This window comes from Pelodiscus sinensis, chromosome 2, assembly GCF_049634645.1.
Source record: "Pelodiscus sinensis isolate JC-2024 chromosome 2, ASM4963464v1, whole genome shotgun sequence".
In the NCBI taxonomy this organism is placed as follows: Eukaryota; Metazoa; Chordata; order Testudines; family Trionychidae; genus Pelodiscus; species Pelodiscus sinensis.
Window position 1 is genome coordinate 151653962 of NC_134712.1, and position 14591 is coordinate 151668552.

The following is a 14591-nucleotide window of genomic DNA, read 5'->3' on the forward strand; positions in this document are numbered from 1 at the left end:
TACCTGTGCAGTAACGACTGTTCTTTGAGATGTGTCCCCTCTTTGGGTGCTCAACTACCATCCCTTCCTCCTCGCTTCCTCTTGTGCATGCAGGCTGTTTCTCGTGCATGTGTGACCTATCTGATAACTGCTCTGAAAAGCTCCGATCTGTGGCTCCGGGGGTGACCTATCACCAACAGTGGAGCACTCAGAGGGACACATCTCAAAGAACAGTCCTTACTGCACAGGTGAGTAACTTCCTTTATGTTGATCTCCAGCCAGGGCTGTGGCTGCTGAGGAGAGACTGCCCTTCTTCCCAGCTTCAGGGGAGAGACCCCTACTGATACTAAAATTTGAGTTGTGTGCTTTTATTTGTAGAACAAAATGTTTAAGATTTCTTTATGTAGCGCTTTCTTCCAAAACGCTTTGCAAAAGTTAGCATATGATGCAAACACATTGGGAAAGGATTAAGTGGTCTGCCAAGATGCTCAGAAATTCTCAAGTGATTAGGAAAAATGGTTTGAGAGCCACTGGCCTAGAGTATTTTGTGTGCAGACTATTGTGATAACAGCTTTTGAAATACAAATGTGTTATCCTAAAATGTAAGTAAAATTGTTTTTTTTTTGGGTGTTAGCTTTTCATTTTGCATTATTTTTGTAACTTTTATTTTTTTCCCCTTTTCAGATACAGAACGTTGTCTCTCAAACTGGATTAAAGCAATCTTGTTGACATTTTTATTCATACTTTTTTTTTACTTAAAGTGCCATGAGAAAATTTGCATATTGTAAGGTGGTTCTTGCCACCTCACTGGTTTGGGTCCTTTTGGATATGTTTCTATTGCTTTACTTCAGTGAATGCAACAAATGTGATGAGAAAAAAGAACGAGGCCTACCTGCTGGAGATGGTGAGTGGATGTTCATAAATTAAAATTTGGTTTAAATGTTAGTGCATACTTGCCCATTGATAATGCCCAACAGTATGATTGTGGCTTCATTTTGTACCTCTCACAAATGTTTTCAGAATTTTGAACAAAAAAACCTGTGGAGGTTGTGTAGGCTCTCATCTGAGGCATTTTGAAGACAAATTTCATTTTGTTAGTAATCAATTGCCATGAAGTTGATAGTATAAGAACGTAAAACAGAGTAATGCAAATCTTTCTCCGCTGTAATGTAAATCTACAGTAACTCCACTGACATCAGTAGCATTCGAGCTGTGTAACTAAGCTGTATTTAGCTAGTATCATAATTTTGAAGGGCAGTGATCTCATTACCAAACAAATGTTGGAACAAAAACCACATTTATTAAAAATTAGTACAGTAAACCCTACAGTATTGGGATGTAATAAATGCTGATTTTTGAAACAGTAATTATTTTATTCTATAGCGCAGTTCCTCAAGAAAGCTCTGCTATTCTAGACCCCCTTTGTTTCAAGGAATAGCTTCCATATGCTACCCAATGGAGCTCAATGTTTTAGAGAAAATATTTTTAACAGTATAAAACTGTTACTTTCTCTATATATAATTTGAGAGTTTGTGCATTTGTCTGTCTCGGAATCTGTTCATCCATGGGTCCATTTAGGGACTCCTACATGGTAATTGCTAGAACCACTAAAGTTGGCATGCAGATTCCTCTTATCCTAACTTAAAGCAAGGTCAGAGTTTGCTTTTGTCTGGAAAAGGGGATGTGCCTGGAATTTAATTGTTTTCCATAATATGGAAAGGGAGGGGTCTTATAGGAGGGACAGTTACGCTCTGCACACAGTGGGCAGTGAGCATGGGGGACAATTATACTGCAGAGTGACCATTGGGATGGCTGCACCAGGAAGAGAGGGTTGGGGAGGGCTGAATATTTCCGGCCATCAGCCTTCGTACGTGGTCCTCTTGACCACGACCCAACCCCTCCTCCCGGCTCTTGGCTGCAGTGCCAGATGGAGAAGGGGAGCCTTGGCCCTTACCCTCTCCCCCTGCCCTTCCATGAAGAGCTGCTGGTCAGAGGAGGACAACAGCACGGTGCCTCCCCCCAGGCTCCCACAAGGAGCCATGTGGAGTAGTCACTCCCGTCCTGTGAGGAGTATAAAAGTGAAATAATGTTCGATTTCTCATTTTATCTTTCATTTAGCAAACAATTGGCATGAGAAATAATATGTGTAGTTATAAGAGTAACATTAAATTTGTTTGTTGCTACAGATCAGGATGAGCTTAACACATTGTTTCCAATTTGTAATAAATTCTGATAAAATTAAAATCCGGAGGAAACTGAGACAGGATTGTTTTTAAGAATGAATTCAAATTACATTCTTTCAGAATGGCAAATCATAAAGTATATCATACATATTTGAAGGGATTAGTCTTCAGTTAAGTAGAAATTTGTATAAAAATAAATTCATTTGCCAACCTCCTAATCTATGTAGAAGTGGATGTTACTAGATATGAAATAACCCCCCCCCCCCTTGGAAAGTCTGAAATAATAAAAAGGTAGAGGTTTATTACAGAATTGAGTTAAATTTGTGATGCAGTAGATTTGTACAGTGTAAAATGTGAGGACAGAAAGACAGGTACTTGTTGGACTTTCAGGTGGACAACAGCTGCTGAGAATGAGACTTAATTGCTCTTGTTAAATATCTTAAGTCTGAAGCCTTTATTTTTCCAGTATTTAAAAATGTGACATTTTAAAGTCTTGCTTCCTATGAAAAATGCATTATTAAACAAATTGGATATGCTTTTGTAAAACATAAACTACAAGAAAATGTAAGTGTGCCTGCAATAGTCTTATCTCTATAGTAAATTTCAGAATAGTCTAGTGTTAAAACTTTTTTGTTAGTTCCAGAACCGGTACAGAAACCACATGAAGGTCCGGGAGAAATGGGAAAACCTGTTGTTATTCCTAAAGAGGATCAAGAAAAAATGAAAGAGATGTTTAAAATAAATCAGTTTAATTTAATGGCAAGTGAAATGATTGCACTTAACAGATCATTACCTGATGTCAGGTTAGAAGGGTAAGTACCGTTTATTCTATCAAAGGCATGCATTAATTTGAAGAACACACATTAAGAATTCTCCATAGTAATCATTGTTCTTTTATATATTGGTAATCAGTGTAGATTTGAAAGTTATAAGAGAGTGTTACAATTACTGAGGTTGGAGCTACATTTGTAAAATTCAACTTAAAAGCAAAGCTAACAAATTTCCACTTACTATTATTGTAACCATGCCATTAGTAATGATTATTAGTGATAGAAATGTAGCTGTGTTAGTCTGGTGTAGCTGAAACAAAATACAGGACTAACAAGATGGTTTATTAGATGATGAGCTTTCGTGGGCCAGACTCACTTCCTCGGGTCTGGCCCACGAAAGCTCATCATCTAATAATGATTATTAGACCTTTGTCAAGAAAAGAAACTTAACTGGCCTTTTGGCAAGTAAACTTAGAGTAGATAAAAATCAGATATTAAATACCAGATTTCTTTAAAAACACATTTTTCTTTCTAAAAATCCTATATAAAATTAAGTTTAAAAATGACTTATTGTATTATCATTAAAACCTAAATTTACTATAATCTATTAAAATAAGTAAGCAATGCATGAAAGTTTTTTTTTAAGAAAGTGAAGCCCCCAAACTGATAAATTACTAGCTAAGTGTAATTTTAAGTGGGATCAGAGCTTAAGTGCAAAACAAGCTTTCACTGGTGAAATATGGTAGGTGTAAAGAGAATATTTTCATCATATGAGTTTATTCAGCTGTTTCTGTTCAATGGGGCTAATTCATTTAAAGTTGGGGCAAAACTGATTGGGATTTGAAAAAAAGCAAGAAAGATTTTCTACTAATCTAAGGGTAAGTTGGCACTTGCACTTGATCAACAAGGCTTTTGTAATTCACAGGCTCTTAAAAAAATCTCCCAAGAATGAAAATGTTTTGCCTTGGCAAGTGAAAGTGGGAACACTGCTTTGTTGGCAGGAGTAGGGGGGAGGAAGTATTTTCTTAGCAAAAGTGCTGACAAATGGTGTTTGCACAAGCTGACTTTTAGCAACAAGACTGTCCTTTTGTTTAATCAGTTTTTGAATACAAAATGTTTTGATCAACTTTTCTTACGTATTGAGCACATTAGGGTATAATTTTATTATACAAATTCAGAATGCTATTTTTGTGCATTTTTTATTGAATTTGTTTACATCCAAAAGCATCTTGACAGAAACAATGAATAAAAAATAATCTAATGTATTAAAATGCAAAACTGACCATTTTCTAACAATGTAAAAATTAAATATTTGAATAAATGGTTGTTAAGCTATGTAAATGTGTATAGAAATAGTGTATTCTTCGCATTACAGTATCAACAAGTGGTATCAAATTTAGTTTAAAGGCTATACTTAGTTGCAAATGAATATTTTAATGGTTATGCCAGCCAGTGAGAGTCATTCTTTCTTTAGGAAAATAACAAACAAATGTAGGACACATGCTTAAAATTGGTTTAAATTATCAGTCGGCTATGGAAAATAAATCTCAAGAGAAAATCTGAAGAATGCAGAAGTCTCAAATATATAATGCACCAAACTTAATTCTTCTTTTATATAGGAGAAAATATTTAACAAGAAATGGTATATTTGAAATAAGTTTATCTAATGTAATTGATACATATTTTTGTCTAGGTTCCATATAATTCTGTAATGTCATTCTGGCTTTACAACATTTGAAATTGCTTGCATGCTATTGACTCTTTCAGATTCAATTTTAGTTAACAATGACTGAAATAAAATGGTAGCTTCTTGTATTTTTCCTAATGACTTGGGTGGGAGGGACTTTCAGCTGGGCAGAGCTCATGAAGTAGCTTTTCTCCCAATTTTGCTGCCTGCATTCTTTTCAGTGAATTGGGGGATAAAACCCTCTCCTCTGGAAGCTCCACTGGAGCTGCTGCTGATTCAGGGTTCAGTTGCTAGACTTATTTATTCCCCCTTCTATCCTGCTACCCTAAAGGAAGTAATCAGGGGTTTAAAAAAAAGATAATTGTTTTCCGCTGGAAATTTCTAGTTCTACAACTTAAAAATACTACTTCAAAAGTAACTTGAGGAGCATGTGGGTATGTAGTATAGGAGATGGTAGAGTTTTCTGTAATGTGATCGATTTGTATTAAGCTAGATCTAGCTTTCAATGACATGGGTTCATAATTAACTTTTAATAACTGAGGTAGATTATGTATTTATATTTAGCTTGATTGCTTCATTTTCAAAATGGCAGTTTGTTTATTACTGCTCAATTCTATTTTAGTACGATAGAGGGATATAAGCAAAAACTTTTCTTGAATGATGCACAGATTTTTCTATTTCATGTATATGTATATATGTTTGCATATATTTAATTGCATCCTTTCTTCTCTTTCTTGTGTGTCACTTATTCCTTCATGGCTATCTCTTGTAAATAGATTTGTGCTGTCAAGGCACATGGTTCCACCTATTTGGATTCATTTGTATGATATAACCCTGATAGTATAAGCTATTTGGAATAGAAGAGAGCATCTTTGAGGTACAGTGTGTGAGACTTTTGGTTAACACTGTAATATGCCAGATGGTTTTAGTTGTAGGAGCTCAAAAGGTTTTCTTAAGATTATTGTTGAGGGAATATAATCTACAATTGCTTTTAATTAGTCTAAATTTGATATGTTCGTCATTAGAGCTTTTTTACTGGAGAGATGGAAGTGAAATTCAGAAATAATTGCCACATTTGGAAGATTAAAGTTCTGTTTCAATTCAAGGCATGTTACACTATGAGATGCACATGAAACCAGTTTTTAAGTTTACCTCATTATTGCTTTGAAAAAAGTCTTTATACTAGTTTAGAGGGTTCAATTACTTTTACAGTTTAGTGCAAACATGAGAAATTAAATTAATTGTGTGCAGGTGTAAGATTATTTACTTAGACATTTGCAAGTCCTATTTTATAGGGTAAGACAATCTAAATTATCCAGTAAAAGGCAAGAGAGCTTTTTAATTATGCAAACTAAGAAAATAACAGCAATCCTAATGTACTTTCAAATCTAAAATTTGACCTACAAAATTTAAAAGGATTTTCTTATGTAGCATAACACATTTGGGCAGCCGCCCAGATGCCATCCAGCTGATTAGCAGAGCTCCCATAGCTGGGAGCATGCATTGCATATCTGCACATGCCTTGGTGCACATAAAATTTATTCTACACGTGGATAGAAAAAATAGAGGGAACATTGTATTACGTAGTTGTGGGCTTTTTTGCTTAAGTTTCTGTATTTTGCTACAGGATACTAGACTTGATGATCTGATACCAGGCAGTGTATTATGTAACCTTTTTAATTTAAGTTTTTCTGGATATTCATCACCATATCTGTGAACAGCTTTTAAAAAAAAACTCATTTTGCATTCATGTTATGATGCTATGATAGTGTGATAAGGTGATTAAGGATCCCATAATGACATGTTTAACAATTTCTAGCAAAATTATGCAAACGGATGGTACTATGTTGTGGATGTATCAAACTGTCGTAGGCCTTCATACTGTTTTGTTGAAAACCTAAAACAAAAGGTATAATGTAGTAAATTTAAATTATAATGTAAACATTTTTCAAAACATACCATGAAATGACAGTGAATTTTGAATTAAATGTTAAGTATCTTCTGCAGTAACTAGATTCGTTTTGCTTTAACTGATTTGTATTGGTCTTTGCACCTGGATGTTCTCGTACAATAATGATGGCTATGATATTTTAAAACTGAGTTCAGAAAGGATTTAAGGCATTTACACATGATTACCCAGTGTTTTTATATATTTCTACATAGTTTGATTTGAAATTTGTAGCATAAGATACATATCAGAATTGAATTTTTAAAAATAATTGCCAGGCATTTACTCTTAGTTGTAATTCTGTGCCAAGAAATTAAAAAATCTTCACATGGTACTTTAAAATTCTGCAGATTATTTTTGTCAAAATAATACTATATAATCATGTCAGTTTCAATTGTTTGGGTAACTTATTTAAAAACACCTGTCAGCAAGTATTTCTGTAGTAGTACAGACATGTAAAAATTCCTCAAGTAGAGAGTTAAAGAAATCCCTCTAATAAATTAGATCCTACTTTGCTGACCCTTCCCTTCCAGTTCTCTCCCCATAGCCCCAGTCTTGTCTTCTATATGTAGCCCGTAGTGGCAGCCGTCATCACTGCAGCTAAGTTTTGAGTGAAGAAAAAAGAAATTCTGCACATCCAATATTAATTTTTGCAAAGTTCTGCATTGTGCAGTGGTGCAGAATTCCCCCAGGAGTAAACAGTGGAATGGAACTTGACACTTCAGCTTTTTGCTAGAATATAACGAAGATGTCGGAGTGCATTACACAAACAGCTTCTAATTTGCAATATGCTATAATGTGGATTTTTATTACTAAATCACTTGTACTTAGTAAAAAATCTAGCATTTCAGGTTATTCCTACATATATAGTTCGTCTTGTGTTCGGAGACTGCATAAATAGTTCATATTGAGAACCAAATTTTATGAAAAATGGAATGCAAAAATGGGTAAATATCACTTCACTTCAAAGTTATACTATACATTTTTTGAAAGGAAGGATTGAATGGAGTACTGATTTCTCAACATTTATTAAAAATGAGTATTAAGTTTTAAAAGTTTTTAAGAACAGAGAAAATTATCTATTTGAAATCAGGCTGTCACTATAGTCTTTTCAGTATTAGATTTTGTAGGAAGGCCTTTCCTACAATATATACCATTTTGAGGTATGTTCACAAGTTTCGCTATCACCTTGTTTAGAATTCAAGGATTTGGATCTGTTGTTTCAATTGAAATCTATGTCAATAGACCATTTTCCACTTAAGCTATGTATACATATTAGTGATGCCAATTTTGGTATCAAAACAAGTGTGTGTGTGTGTGTGTGTGTGTGTGTGTGCGCGCGTGTGAGACACACACACTGGTTTTGCTGTTGCTCTTTCATTAGGCATCTCTGAAATTTGAATTCAAGTCTCTATGGATCCCACTGTTGGTGTATGTAGCTTTGTTTGCGGCCATTCCTGTTTGCTGTTTGTCTTCATTCCCTCCCTCCTACCAGGTGAGAGTAGAAAGACTTTCCTGGATCCAACTATGCTTCAGCAGAGACCCTCAGTTTCCTCTTGCTGCACATGACAAGCAAGTCAGAACTACAGTGTCTGGTAATTAGATACACTTTTGTAAATAAAAATACAGGTCGGTCCTCCCAGGTCCAGTACCCTTGGGATCTGACCAGTCCTGGATGAGGGAGTTTGCCAGACCAGGGGAAGTCATTTTTGCCCCCTCGCCATTATTCCCTCCTCAGTCCTGGCCCAGCTGGTGGCTGGAATCTGCCATCGGCCCTGCTAGCCTCACCAGTTGTCTTGGCCCCACAGGTCAGCCCAGCAGCTCCCTCCTGGCAACCCATTTCCCCGCTAGTCCACAGGGCTCCCAGCCACTAGTCCTTCACCGGGACTCTGGTCCTGGAACCTGGATTATATTGCTGGACCAGTGTTGTTGCCAGACCAGGGAGTCACGATTTAGAGAGGTTCAGCCTGTAATAGTGTTAAATAATGTGGCTTATTTCTGCATGTGAGAAGCATTTTTCCACCTTCCTTTTTTTTTCTGCACAGGGAATCTCTTCAGGCATTTGTGCTTCATTTTCATGGTGGAATCTAAGACATTGTGGGTTAAGACTTGTCCCTCTTGTGACAGGCCAATCTCCTTACCTTATGGGCACAACAGATGCCTTTCTTGCTTGGGGGAGTCTCATCTCTGTGATATTTAGTTAACTGCAGTTCTTCTCTGTTTTGACCAGAAAGTTGAGGCAATCTCACTTCACAGTCTGTGTTAATAAGAATGTTTTGAGGTGTAGCTCATACCTGGAAAAGCCTTCCCTTGGCTAAAAGCCATGGCCCCAAAGCCATAAATTAGACTTCCACACTGCTCTGGGAGCAAAGACTTCATTCCCCAAGTGCTGACTCTGAATACCAAGAAAAGGATTCAAGACTGGTGTAGTTTTTACATCATACTGCACATGATTTTGGTGCAGATTTCCCCAGTTCAGACCTTGCCAAAGAAGGTAGAGCTTGACATCGTTTTTCTCTTCTTGGAACAGAGTAAGGTGTAAGAGTTAAGAGGTGCTTACAGCCATCTGAGGAACCAAGAGCAGTCCCTATTACCTTTCCATCTCCTTAGATCCAGGAATACGTGTCATCATGATGGGTACTAGAGCATGTTCTGGCACAGTACTGATTGCCATCTATGGTCTCCTCCCAGATGCTGCAGACTTTCATTGTGCCAGCTGATCTCCTACTCAGCGATATTGAGACTTAATTCTATCTTAGTATCAGCCCTTGGAGAGCCCTTCTTGGTACCAGCTCTCTCCCATCTGTGCTTCCCAGGGGACCCACTTTCGTTCCTCCTTGCCAGTATCCAGTAAAGAACAATTTTTTGATTTTATAAGTTTGTGTCGGAATATTAGTACACTATTGATAGTGAAGTATCTATGCCCTCCAGTGTGAAAAGACCTTGGAATGCTCCTCCATCCACATAGGTCGCAAATGACCGATGTGTGAAAAATCTATTTTCTACACATGTGAGTGATCAGTTATTTAAAACAAACTATTTCGGAAAAAAAAGTGTTCTCGCTGTGTGAATTGTACTAACTTTAGTTTTTAATGGTATTTTTAACTATCTGCACTCATGAATTATTTGATTTATAGACCTTTACATCCCCAATTCAGGTCTCTACCATTTGAGCTGTAAGAAAAATTGCGGTTACCCATGTGGACCAACTCCTGGAGAGGGATATAATGCATACTTTGCCAATGGGCTATACAGCTGTTTGTTTTCAAGTGCACTTTTGTGATCAATCAGGAACACTAGGTTTTATCTTTGGCTTTGGCAGAGGAGAGTGGTGCAATGATTAGAAATAGTACAGTAGACACTTGTTTGCAGCAAAACCTTGCAAGACCAATGTCCACTTACAATCAGCATTTCCCATGGGAACACTTTTTGTACTGTGAATTGCCCATTCGGTAATGTCAGTGTAGCAACTGCATAAGCACAACAGTTGTGAAGTTACATCTTGGGACAGATCAGGATGGAGTATGTAGGGGCATTGTCCCCTTAAACTGCATCTTTCCATTCCCCTGCAGACACTGACCCTTCAGTGAAACTCCAGGGCTTTCCTGACAGACTGCATGACGAACATATGTAGGGAAGAGGGCATGGAAGAGAGGGATTTTTTGTGGAATGGGGGAGGGAGCTGGGCTTGGGGGAAGTAGCAGAGGCACAGTTGGAAGGTTTGTGGGGACACGGTTGCTGTTTTGAAGCGGTGTTGTTTTGACTGTGTGTGTGTGTGTGTGTGTGTGTGTGTCCGCGCGTCACACCCAAGTCTTCAACTGCTGAGACGCAAGGTCTTGTCGCAGCGGGCAGCCTGAAAGGCTGAAGGGCATCCCGAGACGTTTAACGTCCGTGCCTTTACCGCTAGGACCGGGGTCCCGTCGCGGCGGGCAGCCAACAGGCTGACAGACGCCCCAGAGTTTATAGGAAGAGCTTATTACATCTCAGACTTTGACTGCTAGGATACAGGATCCCTCCGCAGTGGGCAGCCTAGGGAAGACTGAGAGATGCCCCAACGGATCTGTCCTTTGGAAGTGACGCGATCCAAATGTCCCAGCTCTTCCTATATCTGTCCCTTATGACCGGCTGAAGTTCTTTTAAATTGTGCTTGGTTCTGTTACAGCAACTGAAGGAGTCAGGTTAAAGCTTAAATAGTTACAGGTTTATTAAAGAAGCTTATAAATCATATGGTTACAATGGCTATTGCTCTATTTCTTAACTGCTAGCAAATATAGATCTTAAAAATGGTTACAAAGAAAATAAAGATAGAAAATAGAAATAATGGTACCAAGTGACAGCTTAATCTTTAAAGAGCTCTAAATCTATGTGTACACTTAAGACAAAGGACCACATCCAGGTACAATTTTTACCCCCTTCTGTGCCTCTCGACTCCAGCGAGTCAAGCCAGGGCCGGTCCCTCAATTCCTAGGAAAGATGAATACGAGGTGGGCGTCCCCGTGGAATCTCGGGAGGTCAATCACCTAACCCGACCAGCAGATAGATGGTAGATTGACACTCAAAGTAAATGTGCTGCTGGACCCATCTTTATACCCATAGGGGCCCGTATCCTTTCTTATCTAGGATGCCAAATTGTGTTGGTCTGTCTTTGTGATGCCAGTTCTTACAAGGGAGTTTCAAGTTAATTTACACTTGCAGGAGAGAGAACTAAATTGTGAGTACTGGACATCTTTTCACTGGGCGAGAGATTCCTCCTTCCGCGGATGGCTGTGTTCGTTCGTATCAATATAGGTTTCAGTCAAGGGCACTCCTTGGCAGCCTCTTGGTCAGCAATTGGCATATCTCTGTTTACAGCCATCCAGGGTCACAGCAACCTGCATATCTGGGCCTTCTGTTTAAGGCTTTCAAAGACTATGCTGTGTTACTGCTCTGTGTGCCCTGCATGCTTCAGGCAAGCAAAAATGGATGTTACAGGGGGGTTTCTGTCTGGCTACAGAAGTATCAGGCAGCTCCTGTGCACTGTGCTGTACCCTGATCTTGGTTGCTGATGGCAGGATGCGAGTGTGCTGTTTTGAGGTGGGTAGTCAGAAGATATGAATCCCAAGGAACTGACTGACCTGTCCCCTTCCTGCCTCCATTCTCTGCTCTCTGTGCTAGGAGCCATACCTTCCAACACGCATTGCAGGTTGCATATGGTGCTCTTCCCAGCCATCCATTCTTTGCCAGGATGGTCCATGAAGCTGTCTACTCAGCCTGTTTCCTGCACTTGAGCTCACTCCTCTGTCTTGCTGATTAGGTGTTCCCCAGCTCCATTCCCAACAAATGTGGTTTCCCCATCCTGAATGTGGCTGCCCTATTCCTACCAAAACATTCTTAATTATTTGTGTGCCTTTGGTCAGACACTCTCCATAACAGCAGTAACCGCTTAGAATCAACATAGCAAAAGGGCACCAAGATGTTGCTACTAAAATATCTAATGTATACACAAAACATGTATCTTTTACATCTTCAGTCTGTGGTGTAGTGTAGTTGAGTTTATAAAATACAATTTAGATGTAGTGTTAGAAATGTCACTGTATTTTTTATTCTGCCTGAAGTAACTTTATGCACTGTCTTTGTAAAAATTGTGCGCCTAATTCTTGATTATGTTCTACAGTTGGCGTTATCAGGTCTTTTTTAGTAATCTGAGTTTGACCCTGATTGTACCTCCTTCAGCACTCTTCAGAGTGGCATGACTCCACAGCTGTCCCGGTTGAGAAGGAATTGATGGGAACCAGAATGGCACTGACCTTTTATACTCCTTGCACTGGCTATGAAGGGAGAGACGTGAGCATCATACCTATGGATACTGCTAGGCAACATTCTCTGACTTCAGTGCACGGAGCATACATGTACTTGAGTTACATGTGTATGCGCACATCCTAAATAAAAACAATTACAATTATACATAAGTAATTGGCTTTTTTCTGGGTTAGATGAAAGTTATGGCAGCGGAATGGCATACAATTGGAGATTTTGGTGGCAGTTAGGAATTGGAGATTAAACAGTTCAACCTGAGATCTGTTCATTGAAGCATGAATTGTCATCCTATGATTGTGTAGCACTTAGCACAAGAGGTATTTGTCTATTGGTGCTATTTCACTGTAAATGTTTAATATTAGTGCCAAAATTATCAGCAGTAAAATAGTTAAGTGTTGATATGCAGATTTATTTGAAGATTGAGTTAAATCACTGACTTGAGTGGGGGCAGTTCATGACTCCGATACTGCAGGGTTTTTTGCAGAAAACTGTGTAGGAGTTCAGTTGGTTCAAATTTTCAAGGTTATCGTTACAAGCGAGAAGGGCTAGAAAATTTATAGTTTTTTTTTAAACTGATAGGTTTTATAAAATATTGTTAGAGCCTTGTGGATATGCAAATTTCTATTGTGGAGGCACCACATTCTTTGTTGGCCGCTGCATTCCCCAGGTGTAGAGTATAGTAGTGCCTTCACTGAAGGGCTATAACAATGAAGCTGAAGTGCTGTAAGTATAGACCCGCCCAAAGTATTCTATGCTTACACTTTGTACTAAAGTTTACTTTCCAGATCTTCAGTTGATCTGCCCCTAATAGCAGTTGCCATGTAATAGTAACAGCTTGTTTAACTCCTAATTTAATTTGGCAGAGAAATAATCAAACATTTTTTTTTCTGATTTAAGTTGCTTAAGTAGGTGTATTAGAACCGAAACCATCAGAGTATATTTAAAGATGCTTTTTTCCCCAGATAGCATTTTAAAAAATTTAGACTTACTCCTGTGCTTGAGTATAGTAAAGCTGCATACTTATACCTCATGCCAGAACTCATCAATTTATCTTCAGAATTATTTAAAAAATCACCACAAATTCTTGTCAGGACCATAGTATGAATACATGCATATTCAAACTAGGGATGTTAAAAAGCAGGTAATTGCATAACCACTGAAAAACTAAGCACCCGCAGTGGCAGCTGGCTCTCCGGGAGCCAGTGCATGCTGGAAGCCAGCTTTTAAGCTAGCTCAAGGTGCATACCAGCTGCCACCTGCCAGCCCCACTCCCAGGGTGCTTGGCTGCTGCCTCTGTATCAGAGGTGGCAAGCCGGCTCCCTGAGAGCCAGTGCATGCTGGGAATCTGCTTTTAAGCCAGCTCCCGGCATGCCCTGGCTCGCACTTGCAGCTCTGCTCCTGCTGTCACCCCTATGCTGCTGCCACTGATACAAAGGCAGCAGCATGGGGAGGCAGCCAGCTTCCAGGAGCAGGGTGAGAGTGTTTATGTAACCGTGAACTTTAACCAGTAAGCCCAGGCTTATCGGTTAACCATTTACTCAGTTATATGTTCACATCCCTAATTGAAATATTGAAAATGTGGATATAGAGGTGTGTCAGCCACTATTGATACCTGATATTTTGATTAACTGGCCATAGAGACATGATTAGATCCATAAACTACCAGAATTTTTGTATACTTCAAGACATATTTAATTGTTCTGTTCAGATTCTAATAATGTAAAATAGGACAGAGATGGAACTAAGGCTATGTCTAGACTACATCCCTCTTTTGAAAGAGGGATATAAATTAGACATATCAAAATTGCAAATGAAACCAGGATTTGAATTTCCCATGCTTCATTTACATAATCACGTCTTGGCGTTCTTTCGAAAAATGCTATTTCAAAAGTGAAACCATGGTCTAGATGCAGTTTTTTCAAAAAGAAAAGCCTTTTTTGAAAGATCCCATAAACCTCATTTTTAGAAAACTGCATCTAGACCACGGTTTCACTTTTGAAATAACATTTTTCGAAAACACCAAGATGTGATTATGTAAATGAAGCATGGGAAATTCAAATTCTGGCTTCATTTGCAATTTTGATATGTCTAATTTATATCCCTCTTTCAAAAGAGGGATGTAGTTTAGATGTACCCTAAAAGTGTAACATTCTTTTCCATCAGTTCTAAATAGTGCCATTATTTGAGAAGGCTTTACACTCCAAACTTAGGATCGAAGCAGCGGATGC

General features: G+C 38.5%; 1 protein-coding gene across 3 annotated transcripts in view; it reads left to right on the plus strand.

Moving 5' to 3' along the window:
- Positions 1-14591, plus strand: part of GALNT1 (polypeptide N-acetylgalactosaminyltransferase 1) — a 147360-nt gene that overhangs the window by 70044 nt on the left and 62725 nt on the right. For all 3 annotated transcript variants that reach the window (XM_075921643.1, XM_075921642.1, XM_075921644.1), the window contains 2 exons: positions 664-883; positions 2800-2974. In XM_075921643.1, coding sequence (XP_075777758.1) covers positions 745-883; positions 2800-2974 — 314 coding nt within the window. In that variant the 5' untranslated portion in view covers positions 664-744. The remainder of the gene's footprint in view (positions 1-663; positions 884-2799; positions 2975-14591) is intronic.